General features: G+C 41.3%; 1 protein-coding gene across 9 annotated transcripts in view; it reads left to right on the top strand.

Moving 5' to 3' along the window:
- Positions 1–24,867, top strand: part of SHOC2 (SHOC2 leucine rich repeat scaffold protein) — an 84,199-nt gene that overhangs the window by 52,716 nt on the left and 6,616 nt on the right. For all 9 annotated transcript variants that reach the window (XM_087872889.1, XM_034440094.3, XM_034440089.3 and 6 more), the window contains 6 exons: positions 217–354; positions 12,855–12,985; positions 21,078–21,266; positions 21,993–22,115; positions 23,370–23,507; positions 24,613–24,730. In XM_087872889.1, the coding sequence (XP_087729015.1) occupies positions 217–354; positions 12,855–12,985; positions 21,078–21,266; positions 21,993–22,115; positions 23,370–23,507; positions 24,613–24,730 (837 nt within the window). The remainder of the gene's footprint in view (positions 1–216; positions 355–12,854; positions 12,986–21,077; positions 21,267–21,992; positions 22,116–23,369; positions 23,508–24,612; positions 24,731–24,867) is intronic.

The following is a 24,867-nucleotide window of genomic DNA, read 5'->3' on the forward strand; positions in this document are numbered from 1 at the left end:
AAAGCAAGCAATAATATTCAAGAATGTTAAAAAGTGGTATTACTTGATGTGTGTCTTTATATTGTTTGTGTGTTCTTAATCTTATCTATAATCCTTTGTGATCTATCAGATGAAATGACAATATTAAACACTTAAATTTATTTATTTAAATAATGAAAAAGCTTTTATCCCGTTTTGCTACAAAATCTCAAACAATGTGATTTTGTTCATTGTTAGGTGAGTTGTGTAACCTCATAACACTGGATGTAGCCCACAATCAGCTTGAACATCTTCCAAAGGAGATTGGCAATTGCACACAGATCACCAAACTTGATCTACAGCACAATGAACTTTTAGATCTTCCAGACACTATAGGTAAGTAAAAATATCATAATTCATTTATTAGATTTATATTCTGCCTTTATTTTTACAACTCAAGGCATACTTCTCCCTTTTCCTATTTTCACAACAACATCAACAACAACAACAACAACAACAACAACAACAACAACAACAACCACCACCACCCTGAATAGGGTTAGGCTAAGAGACGGTTTTCTCTTAGCCTAAGGCTTTCCATGCCTTCAGATAGACTAGAACTCACCATTGCCTGGTTTCTAAATCAATATCTTAACTACACCAAACTGGCTCTTTTCTTTAAAATTTATATAAACAAACTAACAATTCATATATGCTTATTATTATGTAAATGAACAGTTTGATCATAAGTGTCCTGTTGATCATTTGCAATAAGTTCATTTAAAATTTGGTTATTATTGTAGACATGCATGGATTTGCATTGTAAGATCCATTTAAAATATTGCAGTTTTCATAGATGAAAAAACAGTTAATGTAGAAAAATCTATAAATTATATAGTAAGACATAGTGATTGCAAAATAGGTTTGGAAAATACTATCAACTTCAATTCCCAGTTTCTGGATATTTTTTTCTGTACTTAAAATATTTTCATTTCATTTTCACATGAGGTTGATGGAGTATTTTTGTTTGTTTTGAGGAAACTATAATATGCACATTTATATAAAATATTGTTGAATAGATTCATTTCTTGCCAGCAGTGAATTTATATCTCAGTATTTTCAAACTGATGAATACAAAGCAATACATTGTTTTTGTTTGAAGTTTGGCCTGGACATAGATGTTTTTAGCAGCTATGTATACGAATTGTGATCTCAGAAGCCGTGCAGGGTTAGTTTTAGTATTCAAAGAGAGTTCCTGGGAATTAGGGCTTTTGGCTGAAGTAGGACCTGGAAAAACCTTCCCAAAAGTGGTTGAAAGCAAAAGTGTTACCTTATATGTCAAGAAAACATGTAGTTCAGTCATCAAGAATTGAGCTTGATTCCAAATTATACTTACCTTGAATCTTTAAGGAAAAAAGAAAAAAGCATAATAAAAGAGCTCTTTATTTCAGAACAAATCCAGGTCAAATAGGAAAGAGATAACTCTTAAACCACTTGAGCAAAATCTTGCTTTGGCCTCATTGTTATTTTAGTACCTAGTCTCTTTCTGGATTACTAATACTATGCTAGGTAGCAAAATACAATTTTTAATTTTGTATGAGCAATTCCTTGTCCTCAGCAAAAGCTTAGCTTGTTTGTTATGACTATCCTGCCAATATCAGGATTTTCTGGTTTCTCCCTCCCCTCCATCATAAATCCTAAAACAATACAGAGGATAGATAGGTCACAGGTATTTTCCCTTTAAATAATACTTTGCCTGAGTATTCCTAGAAAATAACTATCAGATACTAATGGACACATCCCTCAGCCTGAGACTGATATGAAAAAATATTTTCAGCAACATGCTGAGATTTAGAAACCAGTTGACAAGGATTTGCATTTCTTTTTCAGCAACAAACATTTATAGTCATAGTAAGAATGCTTCAGGCTCTGATTCGCAAAGTATCCGTCATATGACAAACAAGACCAGACTTGATAGATTGTTGCTGAGTCTGTAAAAGTAGAAATGGCTGGTTTTTGTGTTTGAAATGCTATTTAATGAGAAGAATTGTTATGATTGTATATAAAGATAGATAAGCAACATGTACAGGTAGTCCTCGACTTACAACAGTTCATTTAGTGACTTTTCAAAGTTACAATGGCACTGACAAAAGTGATTTATGACCATTTTTCCCATTTATGACCTTTGTAGCATCCCCATGATCATGTATTCAAAATTCAGACGCTTGGTAACTGGTTCATACTTATGCGGTGTTCCAAAGTCATGTGATCATCTGTTGCGATCTTCTGTCAAGCAAAGTCAATGAGTAAGCCAGATCCACTTAAGAACCAGGTTATTAACTTAACAACTGCACTGATTCACTCCACTAACTGTGGCAAGAAAGGTTGTAAAATGGGGCAAAACTCACTTAACAAATTTCTCACTTAACAACAAAATGTTGGGTTCAATTGTGTCAAGGACTACCTGTATTGCTTGCTATATTTTAAGGAACGATAAGCCACTTCACAGCCTTAGTGAAGTTATCACAGATAGTATCGGGTGAAATGCTCCCGGTTCGGACCGGATCGCCCGATCCGGTAGCGATGGCGACGGGTGGTTCGGAGAACTGGTATTAAAAATCCCTGCCCCCCCCCAATGCCCAGCTGAGCCACACGATCATCAGAGGCTTTTTTAAAATTATTTTTAAAAGCATTTTTTCTACAACCTCTTCGGCCGAAAAATTGCTTTTAAAAGTTTTTTTTTAAAAAAAACCTCTGATGATCACGCGGCTCAGCGTGATCGGCCAAAGAGGTTGTAGAAAAAATGCTTTTAAAAGCCTCTTTTTTTTTATTGAAAAGTTTTACAAAAACAACAATTTTCCCCCACCCCTTTTCCCACCCAACCCCCCTCCCCCCTGACTTCCCAGAGCAAAACGCAAGGTATTTCAATTAACAATTAACAATAAACTAAATTGCTTAACTATCCTTTAAACTGTCATATCCCCCTTAAAAAAAATACTTAATCCCACCATAGTTAATATAATACTTCAAGGATATAATACTACTAGAGTTAAACATTCACTCATAAGCTATTTGATATTTTTTAGTCTGATACTTATTTTGAATATAATCAATCCATTTTCTCCATTCCAGTATATATTTTTCTTGGTTATAGTCCTTCAAATATGCTGAAATTTTAGCCATTTCAGCTAGGTTAGCCACTTTCAATATCCAGACTAACTTTCACTTTCCACTCCGCTCATAACAAAGGCGTCTTCTCCAGCCTCCAGCTCAAGAAAGTTCCGTTTGTAACAGTGTATACACGGAGTTAAGCTTTGTTACTTCTAAATGCTTGCTCTCTTGCTTCCGCTGTCTGCTTCTTTAACAATCAATCCAACTCACTTTTCGCTGGCAGAATTGGACGCGACATCTAGCTCTGCCTGGGCAGAGTCGCCATAGATCCGGAGCGTTGGGAGGGCTAAACTGGGGAGCTCTCACCCTCCAAGCCCCTGGCTTTGTTCCAGGAGCTTTCTGGGAGCTCTACCCACCCCCTCCGGCTCTCCTCTTCTTCTTTTTCCGAAGGAGAGTTTTTTCAAACCGCCGGACAGCTGTTTAGCACTGTCAGGGCGGTTTTACGAGATTGCGAGGCTGGCGGTCTATGGAGACCATCCACGAACGTCTGCGGAGCCAACCGGAAGTCGCTTTTAAAAGCTTCTTGATGATCCCAGCTGAGTTGCCTGATTGGCAGAGGCTTTTAAAAGCATTTTTTAAGAATCTCTTCGGCCGAAGAGGTTGTAGAAAAAATGCTTTTAAAAGTAAAAAGTAAAAAAAAAAAGTTGGCCATGCCCACCCAGTCACATTACCACCACCACCACCAAGCCACGCCCACAGAACCGGTAGTAACAAATTTTAGATTTCACCACTGGATAGTATGTAGTAAACATAAGGCATTGAGAAGCATGAAAAATCATTTAGTCAACCTCTCTTTTTTCAATATAGAAGTATTGTTTTGTTGGTTAGAATTGATAAATTCAGATATACCCAGTTAGGATTTGGATATATAAGTTAGGGTGATATTATTCAGTTTTTAAAGTATTATTACTCTGGTGTTTTGTTTTTCTTGTTTGTTTTAGATACATACCTGTTTTATTCTTTATCATTCCCCCCTTTCATTCTTAACAATATTCAATTTATTTTTGTATTTATAATAAATATATAGATCCGGTATTCATACTCATGTATTACAAATAGGATAGTAGTTGATACAGTTAATATGGTAATGGTAATAAAATTACTTGATATTTTATGTAAATGGTTTTGAAATTGTATTGTTACTTGTATTTTTAAAAATGTATGTTTCTTTCACATGTCTCTTTTCTTTGAAGTAGATAACTCTCCTTGGTGATGGCTTATTTGTAATTATGTTAAAACTTTAGTGAAAGAAAGATTAGTTTTCATGAGCAGAAAAGCATATGCTTCTAGGAAAGTGAGGAATGTCCAACTCAGAGAGCGATTTTACTTAATGTATTATTTTTGTTAAAAAAACAGTCTAAAAACTGATGCTCTCTGGTTGGTTTATAATAAAACACACTAAAAATGCAATCTGAATGAAATCATAAAAATAAAATAAAATAAAAACACAAAAAATATAACCGAGAAGGTTCCTTGGATATATCTTCTGAAGAATGGGGCCTCACAGAATGACTGTCCATTGGCTCATTTTGAACAGGAATATACTATTTGGAGTAGATGTTCTTGAAGATGTCCAATAACTAAGTCTTCTAGTTGCTCTCGTTGTTCACCATTTATATCTAACTTTCAAATATATACTTTCAACTATACTATATTTCTCTTTCAAACTTTTTTCTTTCTCACATTCATACATTTGTCACAAATAGTAGTGACTACAAAAATCTAATCAGGGTATCCCCTCCATAGAATAAGGTTTCAATGAATTTTCCAAATTATTGCTTGTTGTTAGGTCCCATAGATTTTTGGAGAGACTTCTACCAAATACCTTAGCACATACTCTACAGTATGTCACAGAAGTCAGTACATCCCTTCACATTTTGTAAATATTTAAGTATATCTTTTCATGTGACAACACTGAAGAAATGACACTTGGCTACAATATAAGGTAGTGGATATACAGCTTGTATAACGGTGTAAATGTGCTGTCCCCTAAAAGTAATGCAACACACAGCCATTAATGTCTCAACTTCTGGCAACAAAAGTGAGTACACCCCTAAGTGATAATATCCAAATGGGGCCCAAAGTGTCCATATTTTGTGTGGCCACCATTATTTTCCAGCACTTCCTTAATCTTCTTGGGCATAGAACTCACCCGAGCTTCACAGGTTGCCACTGGAGTCCTCTTCCACTTCTCCATGACGATGTCATGGAGCTGGTGGATGTTAGAGACCTTGCGCACCTCCACCTTCCATTTCAGGATGCCCCACAGATGCTCAATAGGGTTTATGTCTGGAGACATGCTTGCCAGTCCATCACCTTTACCCTCAGCTTCTTTAGCAAGGTAGTGGTTGTTTTGGAATTGTGTTTGGGGTCGTTATCACGTTGGAATACTGCCTTGTGGCCCAGTCTCCGAAGGGAGGGGATCATGCTCTGCTTCAGTATGTCATAGTACATGTAGGCATTCATGGTTCCCTCAATGAACTGTAGCTCCCCAGTGCCAGCAGCACTCATACAGCTCCAGACCATGACATTCCCACCACCATGCTTGACTGTAGGCAAGGCATACTTGTCTTTGTACTCCTCACCTGATTGCCGCCACACACGCTTGACACCATCTGAACCCAATAAGTTTATTTTGGTCTCATCGGACCACAAGACATAGTTCCAGGAATCCATGTCTTAAGTCTGCTTGTCTGCAGCAAACCGTTTGCAGGCTTTCTTGTGTGTTATCTTTAAAAGAGGCTTCCTTCTCCATAGTAGTGGAGATAGCATCCAGGAATGGGTTGACCTTGTCTGGTTAGCTGATTGGATTGAGTCTGTCAGAGCTGTTAGGACATGCCTCTGTTGCTAGGGCTCCCCAGCTTTTGACTCAGTCCTTCAGCTAGGACAGACGTGTCAAGGCTTTTCTCCAAACCTTTCGACCGGAACATTCCTGGATCCTTTCTTCATCGCTTTCTTCAATCTTCATGAGTGTTTAACCCAGCTGACTCCCGAACATCTGGTTGAGTTACTGGGGTCACCTCAGCGGCGAGGGCTTCACCTCGAGCCGCTGGAAGTGGTCTTCTCGGCTGTCAGGTTCCTCTTCCACACAGCTAATCCCAGGATTGTCATGTCAGGACTGTAAACCTTTGCTATCAGACAGTGGAGCTTTTGCGCTCCCAATTTGACAGCCAGGGAAGCTGGACAGCAGAGCTCTCATGCTCCCGACCTTAAGACTGACAGAGGAGCTTTTGCACTCCCAATTTGACTGACAGGCCGGATAGTGGAGCTTTCGCGCTCCCGTCATTGCTGGAGTCGGGCGGCCATTGCAGGAGCTTCACACTCCGAGAAGAGCCCTGTGCTGCAGCGCCCGGCATTTTAAAGTGACAGACACCCTTGTGCTTCTCACAGATGCCATCATGAGTGGGTGTGGAGCTTCCCATTCCCTTTAGCTCCGGAATCGTGGCATATTGCCTGGAGCGGTAGCTCTCCCATTACAGGAGCTGTGCCACAGAATTAAGTGGACCTTCATGCTCCCCTTCTGACAAAAGCTGCAGATTGCTGCTTTGAAGGAGCCACAGCACTGAAATTTAAACAGCTGCGCTGCCGAGACGCATGGAACTTTGCGCTCCCATTCAGCCAGAGTAAGGCTTTATATCCCTGGCCAGGAGCTCTCCTTAACATCCAGGAGAAGCATTGTGCTCCAGAAGCCCTAACGGCCCTTATCCAAGGGGGCAGAAAAGGGTGTGAAAAGGGGAGTGTTCAAAATGGCGGATAAAGCGGTAGTTGACAGCAGTGCAGGGGCAACAGTTGCAAAAACACAGACACCAAAGAGACGGCGAGAGGAACTAGATCTGACCGCAGGTCCAAAGCTAAAGGCAAGACTGCAGTGGCTACTAAAAGCTCTAAGGCAGCCCAAAAGGACAAGCAGCATAGGGATAAATCCCTGGAGAAACTTTGTGCCAAAGCTGACAGGGAACTGTCAGAGTTCAGAGACGAGCGAAGCCAGTCCAATGGTCTGCATTCGCCTGTCCCCAGGGGGAGCTGGAGATCAAATTTCTCCACATTGCTCCTTATTGCATGTCACCAAAGCAGGGTTATGGGGACTCAATGTCAGACTTGCAAAACTCTGCAAGGATTTGTGAGCAACCCTACAAAAGTGCCAGAGCTGTTCCTGAGGCCACCTTCATGCCAACAGCAGCTGGCCTGCGCCTAGAATTGGGGGCAGAATCAGTAATTCCAGAACATATGCAGGCAATTATCGCTGAGCCATCAGGCAGGGCATATCTGCAGGAATGCAGTAATATAGGCATGCATCCTCAGGGGATTCTGTTTTTTCTGTGGCTACCAGCCAATGCCGGGCCCCCCAATTCCAAGGGGAATTTCCAACCATTCCTGATCCATGCTCTTCTGCTCCCTTCCAAAAGAGCCAGTCTCTGCTTTCAGAGGCGGGAGAGACAAGGGAATTAAACCTCTCAGATGATTGATGGCCTAATTCTCGATCAGCCACCCTTTTCTGTATTTTTCCAGCATGGCCTATTCAAGTCGCTTCCTTTTAAGGTGAAAGATTCAGCCCGACTTGGGGCTCACTCTGCAGAGCCAGAAATGGAGGGCACGACCAATCCATTGGATCCACTTTTCTCCAAGTCTACAGCAGTGGCTGAGGTCATCCCCTCGCTGAAGCTATTCATTGATGTGGTCCAGTGACAATGAACCTCTCCTGAAAGCAGAGCTTTGTGCTCCCAACCTGTCAGTTTTCTGGATAGAGGAGCTTTTGAGCTCCCAAAAAATTGACAGCAAAGCCAGCAGAGATTCGCGTTCCCAACCTGTCAGATTTCTGGACGGAGAAGCTTTCGCGCTCCTGATAACTGAGAGGCATAGGAGCTTTCGCGCTCCTCAGTGTTTGATTGCAAGGCTGTCAGCAAGAGAGCTCGTCGAGGAGCTTTGTGCTCCATTTTGTGAAGTTAAACATTGCGGACTCCAAATTAGGAGCTATTGCACTCCAATAACAATGCCATTGACAGCCAGAGCTTCGCCCTTGGGGATCACAGTCTGAACTGCCATCTTATATACCAGTGGTTCAAGATGCAGTCACTTGATTTAACCGACGCCTATCTATATGTGCCCATTTTGCCACTACACTGGCAATACCTCCGATTTCAGTATGTGGGTCACCATTACCAGTATAGGGCCCTACCATTAGGCCTTTCATCAGCACCAAGGACGTTCACAAAATTACTAGCTGCATTGGTGGCTCATCTTCGGGCCCTGCCCGTGCGTGTCCAGTGTTACCTGGCCAATATCCTGATACAGTCCTCATCTAGCTTCCAGGCACAGGAGGACCTACAGATCACTATCCAGGTACTGCAACACCATGGGTCCATAAATATAGAGAACAGCCACTTTCTGCCTACCTGCTCCATCTGGGAGCAATTATAGATAGTATGGCGTGCAGGGTCTACTTGTCGCAGGAGTGGTAGACCAGTCTTGGGGACCTGGCAGGTCGAGTCAAGAGAGAAAGAATGGTACCTTTGGTCCTGTTCTCACAGCTCCTGGGAAAAATGATGTCCACTATTTCCATCATCCCATGGGCACACCTGCACACCAGAGATCTACAATGGTTTCTTTTACCTTTTCAGAGGTCAGGCAAGAGCAGGTCACAGGCCAAGGTCCGAGTCCTGATGGAGGTAATCCGGTCCCTAGCGGATGTCCCCGGCCATCACCAAGGGTTGCCAGTTCAAGACAGCTTTGGTATGTCCCATTCCTGGATGCTATCCACCACGCGTGCAGTGGCAAAATTCTGTGTTGCTGCAATGTCCACAAGAAAAGGACAGGAGCCTGGATAGCTCAGGAGCCCAGATAGCTCAGCAGACTAATGCATTGTAATTTAACTCCAGCTGTCTGCAATTAGTAAGTTCGAATCTTGCCAGGCTCAAGGTTGACTCAGCCTTCCATCCTTTCTAAGGTAGGTAAATTGAGGACCCAGTTTGTGGGGGCAATAAGCTGACTTTGTAAAAAGTATGAACGCTATTGCTTAACGCATTGTAAGCCGCCCTGAGTCTCCGGAGAAGGGCGGCATATAAATCAAATCAAATAAAAAATTGTTACAGAATTATAGATGTCAACTGGTGCCAATTTTTTGGAGATATCTATAACAATTTTTGGAAAAATACATTTACTTACATACTTATCGGCTCTTCACTCATGTAAATTAGGGAATGACCTTAATGGTTAGAGATCATGTATTTTCATAACAGGGATGTTGTTATTCATGATTAATGTCAGTATTATTTTTAATTTATTGTATGTCTACTGCTGGTTGATGACCGTAATAAAGTTTTATTCTATTCTATTCCTGGATAATATCTCCACCACTATGGAGAAGAGATGTTGGTCTTACATGATAACCTTCCTTCTCGTGGAGATAGCATCCAGCCCCACCCTGAAGACCGTCTGATCCTTGGTCCGTGAAGAGAAGGATCTTTGAGCAAGACACATCAAGTCTGTCACTTTGTCTTTGCCAAAAGCTGGGGAGCCCTAGCAACAGGGCTAAGAGCTCTAACAGACTTGGTCCAATCAGCTAAGCAGACAAGGTCACCCCATTCCTGGATGCTATCTCCACCCAATGAAAAGGAGCATATCAGATAAAACCAATGACCCTTCTGGGACGACAGCCCTGCAGACCAATTTGATGCAGCATGCGGCGTATGGTCTGAGCACTGACAGGCTGATCCCCCCACCACTTCAACCTCTGCAGCAATGCTGGCAGCACTCATACATTTTATTTCCCAAAGCCAACCTCTGGATATGTCGCTGAGCATGGGCACTCAACTTCTTTGGTCAACCATGGCGAGGCCTGTTCTGTGTGGAACCTGTCCTGTTAAACCACTGTATGGTCTTGGCCACCATGCTGCAGCTCAGTTTCAGGGTCTTGGCAATCTTCTTATAGCCTAGGCCATCTTTATGTAGAGCAACAATTTGTTTTTTCAGATCCTCAGAGAGTTCATTGCCATGAGGTGCCATGTTGAACTTTCAGTGACCAGTATGAGCGAGTGAGAGCGATAACACCAAATTTAACACACCTACTCCCCCTTCACACCTGAGACCTTGTAACACTAACGCATCACATGACACCAAGGAGGGAAAACAGCTACTTGGGCCCCATTTGGACATTATCATTTAGGGGTGTACTCACTTTTGTTGCCAGCAATTTAGACATTAATGGCTGTGCGTTGCGTTATTTTGAGGGGATAGCACATTTACACTGTTATACAAGCTGTATACTCACTACTTTACATTGTAGTCAAGTGTCATTTCTTCAGTGTTGTCACATGAAAAGATATACTTAAATATTTACAAAATGTGAGGGGGTGTACTCACTTCTGTGATATACTATACAAGACTAATTCATCTAAGTTTTCTATTCTGTTATTTTTTTCTTTGAATAAGAGAACAATAACTATATTCTTCCCATTTCGGGCATAGGAGAAGGCTTTATAATCATGTTAAACAAGCATCACAACCACTATAAACAAACCACATTTATATTTTAACATTTTGCCAGGTAGCCCATTTATAGCTGCAACTTTAGTATTTTTCAGGGGTTTAGCAGCATTTCTAACTTTCTTTTTGTAAAGGACAGTAACTTTGATTTCATTTATTTTGATTCCATTCTGCAAATCATCCTTTTATGCAAACCTTTACAATACTCTTTCCAGCATTACCTTCTATCAGTTAACCCTAAGTCATCTCATAATTTTTATTTGTCATTCCATTCATTCTATTGGCGCCTTCTCATTTGGCTGTTTTCCTCCATTTCTGAAACTTTTAAAACTCCCATCAAACTTTCTCAGTATTGTTGCGTCTTTTAAAATTGTTCCTTGTTCTTTGACTACATTCTTTGCAGTTATCTTTTTTTCTGTATACATAGCATAGAATGTCTTTCATCATACTTTTGCACAGTTGTTTTTTTTACATGGAGTTATCTAATCTCGTGTCTGTTCTTTTTCACTCATTTCTTTCACTTTTCTGTGTCTGAATCTATCCTTCATTCAGAAATTAATATCACTCTTATATTTTCCTATGAATTTTTTCATCAGTCCACTAGATCTGTCCACTAGATCTGAACATTGTTGGTTATATCCTTTTTTAAAATTCTCAAGCTAAGACATAACTGCATTTCTTTCAATACAGATTAATTCAATTCATTCAATCAATCACGCATGCATGAATTCATTCATTTTAGCATTTACTTCTCTTACATTCTAAATAAGTTTTCCATATATTTATGGGCCCATATATATTGATCACTGTTGCCATCATTATTTGGTGAATTGAATCATTCAGAGTTAGTAAAATAAGGAAAACCTTCTATACTAGCTTTAATTTTTAATTTTAATTTACTACCCATACTCTGTGCAGCATTCTGTTAACAGAAAGGGTAAGATAAGTTAGTTCAGGCATAAACAATACAACAAAATGTTTATTTAGCAGACCTTCTCATGCAATGGACCAGGTTATAGCATTTGGGTAATTATTTCATTATGCAAATAATTAAAAGGACACCATTTGAATATTGTATTTAACAAATGTAAGTTGCTGCAATAATGTACTTAGTGTACATTTATGAACAACAAACCATTCCTTCCCATTTGTCTGTTAAAATGAAGTTCCATTGTTTACATATATATGTGGTTTAGTTCATTTGTAGTACTAGACTTTTATCTGTAATCTTGGTAGACAATCTAGTTGACTACCAATAGTCAAAATAGGCAAGGTCTGTCTAATGTGTCATGAACATCTTTTTGCTAAGATTCTGGGTGTGTTTTTCCTTTGCTTTTCCTTTCTCCAACCCCCACTTTTTGTGTATGGGGGAGGAGGAGAGAAATTTACCGATACATATTCCTTTGTCTAATTCTTAAAGTACCTCGAATGAAAGATCTGTGCTTTAGTGCAGCTTTTATCTGCAGACACATTTTAAAGTTAAGAGTTGTGCTATGAGCTGGCAGGTCTAATTTTTTTCTCTTACTTTTAGCTGTGCTTCCAGAATTTACAGTTTTTTTAGGTAGTGTGTCTTGGCATTGGTACTTTTTAAAACTGATTAATATCTTGAGTTTTTAATTACCTGAATCACATGAGTGAAACTAAGGTTTTTGTACATAAAATAGTTTACCTTGAGAGTGTTTCCCCAGTACTCATTATTGCACTAAATAATATCTATACACTCAGAAGCAATTTTCTGTGTCTGCAAAAAATTTCAGGAGACAATGGAAGATCTTTCATTAATTAGCTTTTGGCATGACGTTCACTTGCAAGCTTTTTTGTTTCCCTGCTTTTGAAAGCTATTAATGTTGCCCCTCCTCTCATAAGGAAATACTTTTCTTGTAATCTAAAAATGTGTAAATTGCTCTAAAGTATTGTGGTGATGACAGCCAGTAATGATTAAAAAGAAACAAAACATTTAGAAGTAGGCATTTAAAGTATTACTGGGAAGCCAGAAATGAAAGCAAAGCACAGTGGTGGAAAATTATCTTGACTAATGGAATATTGTTGAAATACTGATGAATTTGTTAGAGTTGTATTTATACGTTGGAAAATTATCCTAATGCTTATATGTGTGAAAAGTGTATGCCTTTTCCAATAAACAGTAATAAAAGAGAAAGAGGGACTTACCCTTTCCCAAGAATAAATACAGCTAGTAGGAGTTTCTAAACATAAGATTCTTAAACATTTTGTTTCTTTTTCAGGAAATCTATCTACTTTGAAAAGCCTTGGTCTGAGATATAATCGTCTCTCAGCAATACCCAGGACTCTAGCACAGTGCAGTAAACTTGATGAGTTAAATTTGGAAAATAACATTATTTCTACTTTGCCAGAGGTAAGACACTTGAGAAGTAGGAGTTCCTGTAATAAAAATAAATTATTCAATTTGAGTAAAGTAAAATAAAAATTTCTTCATCATAAATTTTATAATACTAAGCAAAAGTCTCGAGGACAGAATTTGCTTATTTTATTAAATGTAGAAACCACTTGATTCTATTCTGGCTTCATTATGTTAGTTTAATCTTGAAAATTAAAAAGGAATGTGCCAGAAAAAGAAAGAAGCTTTTGATTTATTTAACATTGCCAAAAGACAGACTGAATGATTGAGATCTAAAGATTTATACTGCTTAAGATTTCTCTGTTAGGAAGATAGGTAGTTTCTAAATGAAGCTAAATCAAATTTACAAAAATTTTCAAATTTAGTAGCCATTATAATCCTCTTCATGAGTTGACCTCAATTTCATGCAGATTTCTTGATAATCTACAAATGCATTAAAAACATTAAAATAGGCAATATTAAATGCTTTTTAAAATAAACCAAAATATTCAGCAAATGCTTCCAAATTATAAACCAAGATTTGGAATATTATTCCAAATTAGTATTTGGAATATTATTATTACAAATGATACAGCTTTATTCTCTGGCGCGCTGCTTGGAAGAATCCAAGAGCGTGGGTAATATCCCTCAGGTAGCCTGAAACACTGAGTGCATGTCACTTTAAATTAACTGTTGACTCCTCCCCTAGGGACTGGCTGAGGCTCAGTTCCTTTCACTCAGTGCAGCCTGAATGAGTGCTTTTTGGGACTTCCTCCTTCATTACAATTTCTTCTGTACATTTTATTAATTTCTTTATTTTAGTTTATTGTTTTTCTACATCTCCACCTTCATCACTGTGAGTTTGTACTAATTGACTATTTTACGTCTGCCAACCTCCTACATCGAAGGGCAGCGGCGTTCTGAAGGCGCTGGCCTTCAGATGCCTTTCCTGGGCCTCTATCTGCCGCAGGGCCCTGCTTCCCATCTCGGCATCCCTGCGTGCCCACTGTGTGCCCTTTATAGCCCTCGCCGCCGAGCTCTGCCTCCATTCGGCATCTCTGCGCGCTGTTTGTTTTGGGGCGATCGGGAGGCCTCCCTTCCCTTGCCGCAGCCCGTCTTTTCCGCCGCCCACGCTCCCTAGCCTCGCCGGATCAAAGCGGTTTGGACGGCAACAGAAAGGCATCAGGGGTTCTCGTTAGCGCCCGCACGCAGCCGGAGACTGCTTCACGGCCCGATCCTTCTGCCGCCATCACACGCCAGCTTAACGAGCCGTTAGGAGCGCTCATTAACGCCCGCACACAACAGGAGACTGTTTTGCGGCCCGATCTGTTGGCCGCCATCGCGCTCCAGCCGCGCTTGCTCCCGACCACCCTTTACAGGCCCTTCAAGAGGTGTTTGGAGCGCTCTTTAGCGCTCGCACGCATTTGGACGTCTCCTTCAGCCGCGGAGACATTTTAACACCCCCGCGGCTCATTGTCGGCTGCAGAGAGGCCCTCCTTGCCGCGAATTAGGAGACGAGGCCTACAGGATGTTTTTTCCCGCGCGGCCGCCATTTTGTGTTTGCCGCCATTTAGCATTCCTCTGAACCAGGCCTCAGCAACATTACTGGACCCTCTGGAACTTTGTTGGCCCATTCAAGTGGCATTTAATTTACTGCCTCCTCTCCCTCATCACTTACCTGGACCCTACGTCTGTGTCTTCATTTCTAGTTGGTTCCTGCCCTAAAAAGAATCTCTTCTCAAGGGGTGTGTGTGTGTTTTATCCTTCCCCCCCTTAAAAAAAAAAAATTGCCATGGCGGATCCAGACCTTTCTTCCGACCTGGAACAAGGCCAATCTCCACCTCGGCCTAAGACCTCTGACCGCTCGTCGGGGAAGGCACCAAGAAAGGCGTCAAAAAAGTCTTCACGCCAGTCTAAATCAGCTTCTTCTAAAGGCCACAAGTCTTCCTCGGCTGAGGATAAGGCCGTTAAACGACGCCACGAGGCTCTTGAACGCCAGTTTCAACAGGCACAACGCAAGGCTCCCCCTCCCACACCCCCTGTCAGTCGTTCTGGGGAGGAACTTGCATCATCTTCTCTTGAGCCCTTACCTCATCCGGACCCGTCTCAAGGACTACCAACAGGAGCCGAACCGCCTAATCAGGGGTTCATCTACCCTTCTCAGCTTGAACTCCCTACAATTCCTTCAACTTCCTCAGCAGTTTACCAGCCTTTGCATCCGGTAACGGCACCTGAGGCTACGTTTACGCCCACCGCGGCAGGTCTCCGTCCACCAGAAGGCCCTCCACCCTCTTATTATGACATTCAAGCGATGATCACGGCCACTGTTTCTAGGATGATGGCGGGAGGTTTTCCTCAGGCCCCTTATCCTCAGGGATCTTCGCTGTCATACATACCGGAACCTCCCAGACCTGCAATTCATCGCCCCACTGTTGATCCTGAGGATTACTCACTTCAGGAGTCCGACCACAGTGACGAATCTCAATTTGACGGTGATGAGGCGGGCGATATGGAACTCTCGGAAGACGAGGACGAACCACCGGAGAAGCCCTCGTCCACAGGCCTCTTCCGGCCTTCCCTCTTCAAGGCTCTTCTCCGCAAAGCCATTGCCACTACGCAACTGGCATCTTCCAAGTCCGTACCAGACTCTGAGAAATCCTCTAACCCTCATGAAGCTCTTTTTGCCATCCCTCATCCCGACCAGGAGTTCATTCCTTGTCCACAACTATTTTCTGAAACCGTCCAGCGGCCCTGGGCCCAGCCGGGGGCACTTGCAGCCCCCAATGGCATTGACAAAAAGCTCTTCTGCTCAGCTCCCACTTTGCAGGATTTGCTTGAGCTCCCATCGGTCGACGCTCCCATCGCAGCCTTGACGTCCTCTGCGGTGTTATCCAATGACATCGCGGACGGTCTGCGCTCTGAGGACAGGAGAGCCGAACTTGTGTTCCGCAAGGCCCACCAGACTGCGGCTTGGGCCATACGCGCTGCCACCTCGGCCTCCTTTTTCAACCGGGCCTCCCTGATCTGGCTTCGCCAGCTTCAGGAGCGACTCCCGCCTGACGATCGGCGCCTCCACCAGGACGTTAACAAGTTGGTGGCAGCCACAGAATACTCCGCGGATGCGGCTCTTGCAGCAACCAGATTCGCGTCGCGTTCCCTGGCATCGACCGTTACTTCCTGCCGTCTCCTGTGGCTTCGGCATTGGTGTGCGGACGTAAAATCCAAATGGAAGCTGGCCTCTGCTCCATATAAGGGATCCCGGTTGTTCGGGGAGGCACTCGATCCTATCCTCATAGAGGATAAGGACAAAAGAAAAATCATGCCCTCTTCCTATCGCAGATCGGATCGACGCTACTTACCATACACCCAGCGTCCCTCCTTTCGGGCGGATCCTGGGCCCGGCAATGCTTCCACCTATCGTCCCTCCTCCTTCTCCTATGACCGTTCGTCCGACAGACAGTCCTTTCGGGACCGCACCAGGCGACAACAGTCTTCCAAACGCCCCTTTTGCGGAGGCGCCTCCCGACCCTTCCGGAGAGGAAAATGACTGCTCCGCACCCTATCCTATTGGCGGCCGCCTGCATCATTTCTTCAACCAATGGTCTCAAACTACGACGGACAATTGGGTCCTACAAACCATTCGTCTAGGACTCACTCTGGAATTCTCCTCCTGTCCCCCTCATCGTTTCATCCAATGCCCGGTCTCCAGGAACCCAGAAAAGAGGCGTCTGATGTCCTCAGAAATACATCACCTCTTGGACATTCACGCTATAGAGCCCGTTCCCACAGAACATCGTGGGACCGGTTTCTATTCAATATTTTTCCTAGTTCCAAAACACTCCGGAGGCTGGAGGGGGATCCTAGACTTAAAGGAGTTAAACAAATTGATCACCTATCACAAATTCAAGATGCAGTCTCTTCATTCGATTTTGGCCGCCATCAGACAAGCCGACTACATGACTTCCATCGATCTCAAGGAGGCCTACCTCCATATTCCGGTCAGGCCCTCCCATCGGCGATTCCTGCGCTTCTCCTACGACAACCAGGACTATCAATACAGAGCCATGCCGTTCGGTCTCTCGTCTGCCCCCAGGACATTCACAAAGGTCCTTGCAGTTGTGGCAGCTTCCCTTCGGCTCATTCCCATCAGAGTCCTCTGCTACCTGGACGATATCCTTATCCTCTCCGACTCTCACCACAGAGCCCTCAGAGACCTGGAGGCAGTTCGAGATTCTCTTCAACGGCATGGTTTCTCCCTGAATATAGAGAAGAGCCATCTTCAGCCCACCGATCGTATTCAGCACCTGGGAGCCATCATAGATTCGGCTTCCTGTCACGTCTTTCTGGCACCGGATCGTTCCCTCAGCATTGCCACGGCAATTTCTCAGGTTCAGTCTTCCCGGACAGTCTCTATCCTACAATTGTCGCAACTCCTCGGGAAGCTGATCTCATGTATCAACATAGTGCCGTGGGCTCGTCTCCATTCTCGCCCCCTCCAATGGTTCCTTCTGCCCCATCAAAGGTCCCTGGGCAGCAATTCGACTTCAAAGGTCAGGCTCCCTGTTCCCGTCCTCTGATCCCTCCGTTGGTGGGCTTCCCCCGCAATTTCGAAGGGATGCTTCTTTCAGGAACCAGAAAGGATAACGGTGACAACAGATGCGAGTCTACTGGGGTGGGGGGCCCATCTGCACACCAAGATGACCCAAGGTCTTTGGTCAACCTCGGACCTACAACACGATATCAATTGGCTGGAGCTGAGAGCCATCCACTTGGCCCTTCGACATTTCCATCTCGACATCCAGGGGCATCACGTGCTGGTCTTGACCGACAACACCACGGCCAAGGCACACCTGAATCGGGAGGGTGGGACGCATTCCAAACCACTGCTGGACGAGGCGATCTCCCTTCTTTCCTGGGCGGAAGAGACCGTTCTCTCCATCTCAGCTCAACACATATCCGGGACGGACAATACTCGGGCAGACTGGTTGAGCCGCTCTCAAATCGATCATTCGGAGTGGCGTTTGGATCCAGCCCTTTTCCGGATGCTGTCGACCAAGTTCGGTCGCCCTATACTAGACTTGTTTGCCAGCCCCTGCAACACACAGCTGCCTCGATTTTTTTCCAGATTCCCCAGTCCGGGGTCGGAGGGAACGGACGCCCTGAGATGTCCATGGCCCCGGGGCCTGTTGTACACCTTCCCTCCGATACCTCTCATTCCCAGAGTAGTGCGCAAAATCCTGTCGGAGGCCGCGGAAGTCCTTCTGGTCGCCCCGCACTGGCCACGACAACCATGGTATGTGGACCTACTGGAACTGTCAATATCTCGGCCATGGAGAATTCCCCAGGACAGGGTCTCTCTCAGCCAGGGAGCCATCCTACACCCGGAACCGGAGTGGCTCCAACTGGCCGTCTGGCATTTGAGAGGGCCCTCCTGAGGAAGGACAACCTGTCAGGAGGAGTCATTGCCACCATGCAAGCCTCCCGCCGGGCCTCGACTCTATGGATTTACGAGGCTACCTGGCAGGCCTTTTGTCGTTGGTGCCGCAAACACAACATAGACCCGGCCGATGCCTCCGTGCCCGCTCTACTTGACTTTCTTCAGGACGGATTAGACAGCGGCCTAGCGCCAAATACCTTGAAACGGCAGGTAGCTGCCTTGACCTCTGTTTTGTCCAAGTCACCTGACAGTCCGTTGTCTTTGGATCGGAGAGTTCGAACCTTCCTTAGAGGGGCTACCAACCTGCGGCCGCCAGTGGTCCACAGATACCCATCTTGGGATTTAACACTGGTCCTCCAATATTAATATTATGGAATATTATTATTACAAATGATACAGCTTTATTCTGGAGATTGGAGATGTCCCCCATCATCTTCACTTCAAAGCTAAATAGATTTAAAATAATTAAATAAATTTGGCCCGTAATTTAAAACTTATCAATTAAAATCCATATCAAATTTTAAAACCAACAATAAAATCAGGACAGTCCGGCTAACTGAAAAAAATAGGTTTTTAGGGCCCGACGAAAAGTCCGGAGGTCGGAGATCACTTGTATCTCTGGGGGTAGATTGTTCCAAAGGGTAGGTGCCACCACAGAGAAGGCTCTCCCCCTCGGGGTCGCCAGCTGACATTGTCTGGCCGACGGCACCCTGAGCAGGCCCTCTCTGTGGGAGCGAACTGGCCGGTGGGAGGCAATTGGTGGCAGAAGGCGGTCCCGTAAGTACCCCGGCCCTAAGCCATGGAGCACTTTAAAGGTGATCACCAACACCTTGAAGCGCACCCGAAGTCCACCGGAAGCCAATGCAGCTCGCGCAGGAGAGGAGTCACATGGGAGCGCCCCGTCGCTCCCATAATCCCCCACGCGGCTGCATTCTGCACCAGTTGGAGCCTCTGGGTGTACCCCAAGGGGAGCCCCATGTAGAGAGCGTTACAATAGTCCAGACGAGAATATATGTATATATATATATGTGTGTGTGTGTGTGTGTGTGTGTGTGTGTGTGTGTGTTTTATATATAAAACAAGAATTCACTAGGTTATTCTGCAAATGCATTAGGAGCTCTGTGTTCTTGACCCTAGGTATAATTTTCTGTTTCTTAGTTACAAACATGATTCTTTGAGTAGAACTGGTAGTTGTTCAGTTTATGGGCATAGAATCAGAAAGTACAAATACAGTATGTGAATTTACTTATTTGCATTCAATGTCCACAAAAAATAATCTGGAAGAAGAAATCTGACATGACGATTGTAAAGTTACTTACACATCTGTATAATGCAAATAAATATGGTTTAATATTTCAGTTCAAAGTGATATAATGTTGATATAAATGATTGGAATTGGCATTGAATAAGAAATGATCTAGAAATAAGGCACTGAAATCCATCAAATGTCATATAAATTATTAATACTAAAACTGATTGGGAATGAGTAAATATTGCTTGTAGACTTTGCTAATGGGAAAAAGTTGCTTAGTAATTAATCTCCTGTCCCAAGAACATTATGGAAGTTACTTAAGTGTATGTAATTAAACATACAAAAGAAACTGACTGGAAATCAGATTGCTTTATAAATGGGCTCCCAGTCTAAAACACCCTTAACAAATAGAATTTTGCATTTTTAAGTGCTGATCTGTATATAATTTATAACTGTTCCTGAAAAGAGCCACTTATTAGCGAAGTAGTGTAATCCATTAAACATATCACTTTGGCTGCAGAAGAAAGAAAATGCATTTCTAAAGAAAACTGCAGAATTGCAAAACACACTAAGTTTTTAATGATGAAATGCCCTCTGAGTAAACATGTCTTAAAATATTAGCTGGAAAAAGTGGTTGTCCAATTCTATTAATAAATTGTTTATATTGGGATACTTTTAACAATAATACATTCAACTTTTAATTCTTAAAATGCTAGTGCATTTCAAAATGTATAGCTTTGAGCTAGTTTTGGGAAACATTCAAGATTCATCTGAAAAGTCAGCTATGCAAAGTTTTCACTGTAGTTTTGGAATGAATGGCTGGATATCCTACCCTGCATTTAGAATGAATAATATTTTCTCCTTAAAAATGACATACTGTAAATAAATGATTAGTGTTTCATATGCTTAATATCTCTGCATCCTTTATAGTTATACATTTTAAAATTCAAGCAAAGATAATATGTTTTCCTTGGCTAAAGGTTTAAATCTTCCCTAATAGCCTCAGTTTTCATAGAATTGTAACAAGAATCCTGTGACAATATGGCAATTCGAAAGAGTGGCAAGTTTGTCTGTCACCTCTTCCTTTTTTATATGGGACATGAAGCTTAATTTTTTTCTGGAGAATGACTTAATTTTTGTTTTATAAAACTTTACCTGTCTGCAAGGGGGTAAACTCTCTCAGAGATTGAGCTGTCTTTTTAAATACTTAACAAATGGCTAACATATGGTATGACTTGTCAGAAATGCGAACATTACAGCTATTAAAAATATTACCAAAAGCAGAAAGCATCACTCTTAAAGACATTTCTTTTTGAACAGACTATGATATCTAGGCTGCGCATAGAAAAATATCTATTCAAGTACAAAGAGATTAGAGTACATAAAGTATATAATTTGATTTGTTCACTTTGCTCTTGCAGGGTCTCTTATCCAGTCTTGTGAATCTGACTAGTCTAACTCTGGCAAGGAACTGTTTTCAATCTTACCCTGTGGGTGGCCCTTCACAGTTCTCTACTATCTACGCTCTCAATATGGAACATAACCGCATTAACAAAATTCCTTTTGGAATTTTTTCTAGAGCAAAAGTATTAAGTAAGCTGAACATGAAGGTGAGGCTTTGTTTCAGGAATATGAATTTTCTACTGTAAAGTAAAATATCGTATGAAAGTGCAGCCAAAGAAAATTGTGGCAGATACTATGGATACCTGATATTGTAGGATAACTTTACTAGGATTGTTTGTAAAACTAGTATCAACAGTATAAAGGCTTTCTTACGTAGTGATAAACGATGTTGAAATTAGGAAGTTGCAAACATAGAGGAGTATTTTCCATAAAAGTACAAAGCTTAGACTGCCCTTTTGGAAAAGTCTGTTGGTTAAAACTAAAACAAATAAATTAAACATTAAAGTGCTATTTAGATTATTTCTTAGTTAAATCTAGCTAAATGTTGTTGTAGCACATATTTAATTTAAATTGTTGATGGTTTAAAATAGAAAAGCTAACATAGACAACTTGCAGTTATATGAGTGATAAGACTACAGTTATACTAAACTGGTTCTTTTCTCAGAATCATTAGGACATTCAATTAACATTGATACTACTCAGGCCTTCTCTTTTGAAGATGTAGAATGCGTCCTGTCCTTGACTAAATTGCATTGTGAATGTTTCTTTAAAAAACAACCCCAAGCCCTTGTAATGATTATTTCTTTGTGAGAAAATAGTGACATTTATGTTCTTTATCTGTTTTAACTGAATATCATTTACAATTTATCATCCTTAATTTAAAAAAACAAACAAACCCAAAACTTTATTTATTATGTTATGTTAAATTTCAGGACAATCAGCTGACATCACTTCCCCTGGATTTCGGGACATGGACCAGTATGGTAGAACTCAATTTAGCTACAAATCAGCTCAACAAAATTCCTGAGGATGTATCTGGACTTGTTTCTCTTGAGGTGGTAAAAAGTAGATTATAGAAGATCAGCTAAACAAATTCTAAGAAACATGACCAATCTTGATGTATTTATTGATAATTGATCATTAAACTAGCAAATATACTCTGAAGCAATTTAATTTTGGAAAGATTATTTAAACAAACTTTATACCAGTTTTGTCTCACATCAGAGTAATTATGCTGTGCACATTATAACAGAAAAGATATAGCTATTATATTATCTTAAACTGCAAGTTTTTATTTTCCTGTATGGTGAATATATAGTGATATACAGGTGGTCCTCAATTTATGATTGTAATTGAATCCAGAATTATGTTTGTAAATCATGGTGGTCATTAAGCTTAATTTTATGACATTTTTTGTTGTGGTTATTCAATGATCACAGTGTTCATTAAGCGAATTCATTGTACCCACTCAGCGGTTTTTGTTTGTTTGTTTGTTTTTGCTGGAAACTGAAAGTAAACGTCAGTTTGCTGCAAAAAAAAAATTGTGGTAATGTGACCATGGTCTAAAATGTGATCACATGACCACAGGGATAGGGTCAAAATATCAAAACCATATTTTAAATAACTCTAATGTCAGATGGTCACTGGGTAATTGGATGTAAGTCGACAACTACCCATATATTCAATTGGGTGTTTTCATGGTAAAACTATAAAATGCATGTGTTGTATGACTTCCTATATGAATTCTAACAGAAAGAATTCAAGCTTGAGTGTGTGAGTATGGGAAGTGGTTGATGGAGGGAATCATTTTATCTAATCTCTCCTTATTTGCATTCCTTGTAATTGGCATCTGTAAACACTTGCCTTCCTTTCTCATGTCTTTGCCCTGCCCCCTTTTTTTCTATTTTTTCTGTAGGATAAAAGATAAAAGAATATATTAAAAAAAATCTTTACTACTTGCACAAAATAATTTAAATATTTTTGTAATTAAATTATTAATGAAAAACCATTCTTATAAAATTAAACATCTATTGACAGGAATGTGAAAATCTAGACTTTTCCATATATCTTTTATATCTTTCCTTTTATAGGAAACTCTTATAGTTTCCATAAAAATGTTTTCTTCATTCTTGCCCAATAAAGAATATTTATTTATTTCACAAGTCATATTTTCTGGAGCCAATATGGCATTAAAGTTTAATAGTGAACAGTCTCTAGCTCTCTTTATTTTTTAAAAATATGTAGCTAATTCTGCCATTACTTAATGTATAGCTGCCAGTTCATTCAATGTTCTGTTAATTTTATTTTAGGTTCTTGTTTTGTCAAATAATCTCCTAAGAAACCTCCCACATGGCATTGGAAATTTGAGGAAACTGAGAGAATTGGATCTAGAGGAAAATAAGCTGGAATTGTTGCCAAATGAAATAGCATACCTTAGGGATCTACAGGTAAAATAATTACATGGTATAGTATGTTTTGTCCAATTCAAAGTGTATATAAATACCTTAAGGGATGTGGTGGGTCAGTGGCTAAAACGCTGACCTTGTTGATCAAAATGTCGGTAGTTCAGCAGTTCGAATCCCTAGTGCCATGTAATGGGGTGAGCTCCCGTTACTTGTCCCAGCTTTTGCCAACCTAGCAGTTTAAAAACACGTAAAAATTCAAGTAAAAAAATAGGGACCACCTTTGGTGGGAAGGTAATAGCGTTCCATGCGCCTTTGGTATTTAGTCACGCTAGCCATATGACCACGGAGACATCTTTGGGCAGCGCTGGCTCTTTGTCTTTGAAACAGAGATGAACACTGCCCCCTAGAGCTGGGAACGACTAGCACATATGTGCGAGGGAAACCTTTACCTTTACCTTTTATTAATGTCTTCCTGCCTTTTTTATTGATTGATTGATTGATTGATTGTCAATTTTTTTTAGCCTGGTGTCTTCGGCCACTATACCATACTGGATTTCATGTCATTTTTTTTAAAACTGCCATGTATAAATTAGTTGCCATTTGGATGCTGAGCACTCTGTTGTGTTATGTGGGAATCCCTACTGACACATAAGGAAGAGAAATTAAGAAAGATGCTCAATTGCTCCCTAGCTATAGAATTTACTGTATACATGTAAAAAATAATTTTAAAATTTGAATTGCATAAAATGTAATCCCAGCCTTTTCAGCCTTAAGAAAGAAGGTAAAGCCCTTCTCTTCAATCAGAACTTTTAGCAGGTTTTCTAATTTTTGTTACTTTCATGTTTAGTGCTTTTGTAAACTTAGCTGCTTTGAGTGCCCTAGAGTTGAAAAAGTGAAAATTTATACTGAGTAATAAATAAAGTAATAAATAAAAAATGAGAAAGATTATTTTACAGAACATTTGACAGTTCTGGTTCGTATGTCATATTCAATAATATTTTGGAGTAATGCAGCCCCAAATCTAGCCATTATTTGTTGACAGTTGGAGAAAAAGGCTGTTGTTCTAATGATAAAAAGATACCTGCTTTTGTTAATTCTTTAGTGGAAAATATTAATTTTATGATTACATTATATATTCCTTAAACAGAGACTGATCCTAACAAATAATCAATTGAGCACTCTTCCTAGAGGAATTGGTCACCTTATCAATCTGACACATCTTGGGCTGGGAGAAAACTTCCTTACACAACTTCCTGAGGAAATTGGTAAGATATGATCCATAAATTCATGGGCTGGTATTGATAAGGTATTTCTGATATGGTGTTTCTCAACCTCAGCAACTTTAAGCTTTGTGGACTTCAACTGTCAGAATTCCCCAGTCAACACTGGGCGATGGTTAGGG

Source organism: Pantherophis guttatus, chromosome 6, assembly GCF_059756535.1.
Source record: "Pantherophis guttatus breed Tessera chromosome 6, ASM5975653v1, whole genome shotgun sequence".
Taxonomy (NCBI): Eukaryota; Metazoa; Chordata; class Lepidosauria; order Squamata; family Colubridae; genus Pantherophis; species Pantherophis guttatus.